General features: G+C 34.5%; 1 protein-coding gene across 1 annotated transcript; it reads left to right on the forward strand.

The window, feature by feature from the left end:
• The first annotated feature begins 981 nt into the window (after positions 1-981).
• Positions 982-3465, forward strand: LOC114349985 (uncharacterized). The gene is made up of 2 exons (XM_028300601.1): positions 982-1756; positions 2357-3465. The coding sequence occupies exons 1-2, from the start codon at positions 985-987 to the stop codon at positions 2572-2574; spliced, it is 990 nt and encodes a 329-aa protein (XP_028156402.1). The 5' UTR covers positions 982-984; the 3' UTR covers positions 2575-3465.
• Positions 3466-5250: the final 1785 nt, after the last annotated feature.

Genomic DNA, 5250 nt, shown 5'->3' on the forward strand with positions numbered 1-5250 from the left:
CCTACTTAAGTATTCACGTTTGTGGCGAACTTATTTTTCTTTTCATATTAAAAATGTGGCGAAATTGTCGTGATTACAAACAGTTGAGGAAACCAAAAGATATCAAAAGGAAATACCTACAAGATCATCGACTTCGAGTGAAAATGACAATAATCCAATTAACTTAATAATTTTTGCATCATTTATTTTTGAAAAATGCATCAATAAAGTTACGAGTAATGTGCATCTAACGAAAACTTTTAAGGTACCTAACTACTGCAGTCAAAAGTGATAAACAGCAACGATATGCAGTGCAAGCCTATCAACACCCAATAATTGCCTACACTCCAGACCAGTTAATTACCTTGCTCCTATACCATTATCCTGTCCCGACAACGCCGGAATGAAGCACACTCAATAACGCTATCACGGGTTTTGCAAACTAGTTTTAGCATGGATAAATGTTTTGAAAAAGAGCTCTTTCATTAATTGTTTCATGGATACAAGTAAGTAGTAATAACTGACGTAGATCTAACGCTGTCCAGTTACAATACTACAGTATAAGATTTTCTTTGAGACTCGATTTCCTTTTAAGTCGTTATTAGGCACACATTCAAATTGATTGCTTTTAGATTATCTGTTGAAGGGTAGACAAAAAGCACCCAATTTCTGTATTAATTTAGTGTGCCGAAAGTTTGTTTTGTTTCCAGAACAAAGTTTTATCGCCAATGAACTGCCATCAAAATATGCAAATCAGAGTCCATAGTGCCCTTACACTCTGCGTCTCAATATTCTATTATTACCTATATTAATTTAGGCAGAACTAAGTAAACTTTGATTGGTACGGTTTATACCAAATTGAATAAATATAATTTGAGCACCTACGCGTTTACCATTTACTTTAGCTACCTAACTTTATGACCTCGTAAGCATTGTTTTTCGTAAAATAAATTTCCATAAAAGTACCTAATATTTTATTGAAACGCACAATTTCCATTGTTTCAGATGCGACGATCATTGGTTCCTGTTCTACTATTGACAACAGTAGCACTGTCGTCAAGCAACGTACTTCCATTGGTGTCCATAAATAAAATAGATGCCGAACAACTTGGCTTGGGGAGCCGACAAGATGACAATATATTTAGTTTTAGAAATCACCCTAGAAATATTCTGAATGATATATTTTATACAGTATCAATCGCTACGTCGCAGAATGGCAAACAAAATAAAGTTCAAAAGCTACCACAACTGCAGTATGTTGACAATAATCAGATGAATGACGAGCCAATCAAATCGAATAAAAAAGACAAGTATAATGGAGAAGGATACCGGAAAGAACAATGGCATAACTATCCCCGTCAGTTAGATCGCCTACACAAGTATCTTTACGAACATCATAATGCGGATAAGAGAAATCCTGACCCTGACGATCCCAACGCAACTGAAGATTATGCTGACGGACCTGTGCAAGAAAACTCGAATGAAGTAAAAGCCAACGAATTGCAAACCATCTCTAACGACGACTTAAAAAATGAATACGACGCAGTAGTAGCTGTTGCTAACCCCTTTTTAATTTTTAAAATTCGATTAGCATGTTTGAATAGTAACTTAAAAGATAATAATGTTAATAAATACTCTGAAATAGCGGCATCAGACCCAGAGTACATACCGGGAAACAGAGATGAAGAAAACTACATAGAGAATGAAATCAACCCCCAGAACAGCGTAACTAAAGTAAAACGAGAAGAGATGGCTCCACAAATCACACAAGTCTCAGGTAAGTAGGTACCTAAGTCTGGGTCTGGTAAAATTAAATTAAATTAAAATCTGGTAAATTCATATTCTTAGGGCTTCACGGTTTTTTGCACAGGATCCCGTTTAGTAGTATAGATACGGGTTTAAATATAATGTTCACATGAACATCCCGTTTGAAGTGCCCCGCAAAAAAGGGATCTGTTTCTTACGGGACACTGCAAACGGGAATTCTTCGAATTTGTAGTTCGAATTTCTAACAACTTATGACATTTTACATGTGTGTTCAGTGGGGTAATTCAAATGCATTTGTCGAGAGTAGAAATCGTCTGTCAAATAATTTTCTAGTAATCAATTTTGAACTGATTGTCAAGGTAATACAGTTGAAAATTGAATATCAAAGCCAAGACGACGCCTAATGTCATTCAGCCGATGGTAGATGCCAAATTTCCAATATCGCGTACGAAGACGGAGAACTTTGTCAATATAGTGGTACATAAGGGTCATAATTAGTGGATGCCGACGATTTTCGCGCTGTCATCTCAACGACTGCCCACCCTTGTCGTTAGAGCAGCAGATTGCTGTGAGAACAAGCCCTTACAATGTTTTTTATTTCATTTTCTAGAAAGCAACATGACCAAGAACCGTGCTGTAAAGAAGAGGATATTCTCCCTGTGGAGTCGACTCCAGAGCTTCAACCACAAAGGCCACGAGTTGCAACACAGACGACACCTCCATGCGTTCTACGGGCTACCAGACGGTGGTGACACCGGGGGAGTGCTGACTGCAGAGACCCGGGCCACCTTCTTGAGACCACCAGGTTCACCGTTACGGTGGGGCTAGGTCTAAGCCCGGCTGTTTTTTTTTAATATTTATTTACCATATTATGTGACGACATGGATGAAACACAGTCATCAATTTGGGCGACGATTTAGTCTATCGGCTTTTTTTTAGAATTTAGGTCTTTTGTAACTTCATCTGTTCCGGTGTAAGTAGGTACTTACGTTTTGGGGCAACGAAATTTTCACGTTTAATCTGAAACCATATTTTTAGAGTTCAACATCATGGTCATCATTTAATAAATTATGATTATTACTGGCAACCAAAAATACAATTTACCTAACTCTAAAGTTACAATAAAAATTTGAGAGAGAATTTTTATGAGCAATTTGATGATTGTGTTTTCATGTATGAAAATGATTTGTTGAGTCATGACCACGCCAGTAATTGCATGCGAAAAAGTAATAATGTCAGAACTGATAAGGTTTTAAAATAAAGACGTACAAGTAATAGATAAATCCAGCAAGACCACAAATTAAGGTTGTAACAGAACTACGGGTTTTCGTCAATGATAAATGGAGGCTCTATGCGATTTGTATGGTGTGGTTGTCTATACCGTAAAGTATTAGTGATTGACGAAGCTGAATAGTACAATAAAATGACCAAACATCAAATCGTCTATAATTTAGATGCGTGTTTACTTAGTAGTTCGACGATAATTTTATTGAATGTTTTTACATTACTAAATTGGTAATAGATATTTGCTCTAATATTATACGCAATACTATGATATATTAGACATAAGTACTGACTGTCGCAATACTTACATTAATGTGCGTATAAATATTGATGCTTGAAGTATTTATTATGTAAGAAGTAATGAAAATCCATAGAGATTAATAATACTTCCACGCCTATTGTGTCTATAACGTTTCCTAGTGAAATATTCTAACCCTCATAGCGATAATAATAAAGTTGCGTAAGAGTATATTGCCATCGTACTTATATGTAAATAAATACCATGTATATCAGCGACACTGTTTTATTTTATACCTATAATAGAGGCAAATGAAGAAAATTAATCTTTAAGGAACCAATTATGTTGAATATCAGAAACAAGTAGGTACTACATCTGCAAAGTTCAAGAAAATCTAAAATAAACTAGTAAGTGAATCTAAAACCATGATTGCAAAACAAACAACCGGTACCGTACAAAATTAGCAGCAGACATTTGCATAAAATCAACAATATTGAGTACACTAACGCCATCTTTTGGAACTACCTTTACTGATTCCGATATAATCTGTGTACAAACGTCAAGTACACGCATACTTGACTAATGAAGCTGAACAATCTAATTAAAACGAACTGACCTTATAAATAAATCAAAGAAAAATACCTTATGAACCAGTTAAAATGTTATTTTACAATTTTATTTCAAATCAAAATTTGACATTTATACAGGCAGAAGCCTATTAAAGTCTGTGGCGAACAGCTGAGAACTCGTATGACAGCTAACCTTAACCTTGGAACTGATAAGTTTATTGTTTCTTTTATCATAAAAACACTCTGGTTAGTGGAATAAACACAACAATATGGCGGTGAGCGCATTTTCTTATCAATAATTTAGTTGCTTAGCATTAAATTAATATTACCTACTCCACAAAACAAATGCGTGTAGAAACTGAGATGCAAGTTAGTAGTCATTTGTTTACCTACTTTTGATTTAAGAACAGACTCTAAACCTGATTTGATACGTTGTGTTGAGATGTAAATATTTATATTTTTTTTTACAAACAATTACAAAACATTGCATTGAAAGCTAAAAACATTCGTAAATAGGATAGGAGTCCTAGTAGTTTCCAATAAAATATGAGTTTTCAAATAAAATCAATTAAAAGGAGAATGTACCTTTCTAAATTTTGGACCTAAAGACTATTTTTCTAGTCGCAGAAAACTCTACAATAAGGAAAAGACCTGACTTGAAACTAATTGTACATTGTTTACTTTTATACAAAACAAAACGAAATTAATAGCACAGATATTTAAAAGTAGTAAGTAATCCTCACACACGATGAAGATTATATATCCTCACACACGATGAACAAATAAGAAAAATCTAAAAGAAAAAAGTAATATTAAAATTAAAATAAAAGGTGATCTTTGCTCAAACCCAAAACGAGTCGCTGACCACTTTAATGAATTCTTTGCATCCATGGGCGAACTTTCGACCCCAAAAAATCCACCAGGTGGCAGCACCAACTCTAGCCAACCCGTCTTTAACTATCACGTTATGAATCCCACGGAAAACACAATGTTCCTAAGTTCGGTAAGCTCTCGCGAGATCAATAAAATCATTAAATCTTTAAAGAATAAACATAGCCACGGAATAGATGAAATACCACCTAATCTATTCAAAGAGTGTGCAGACGAGTTAACCTTACCACTGACACTATTGATTAACCAATCATTTACTGAAGGTACTTTCCCATCATTACTTAAAAAAACAATTATCAAACCAATTTACAAAAAAAATGAAAAAACAAATCCGTCAAATTACCGTCCAATAGCCCTTTTGCCCNACCTATAATATTATTGATTTATTTATTTAATCTTTAATTGTGGTCAAATACCTGCCTTGTTATGCATAAAAAAAATGCCATACAAATTGGTAAGTATATCGGGCGAACTTGATGGCACAATGATGCAATATGATAAAAATTATTGATTTAAAACTGC

The sequence above is a fragment of the Ostrinia furnacalis genome, unplaced genomic scaffold (assembly GCF_004193835.3).
Source record: "Ostrinia furnacalis isolate ACB-3 unplaced genomic scaffold, ASM419383v2 OfSCF0767, whole genome shotgun sequence".
NCBI lineage: Eukaryota > Metazoa > Arthropoda > Insecta > Lepidoptera > Crambidae > Ostrinia > Ostrinia furnacalis.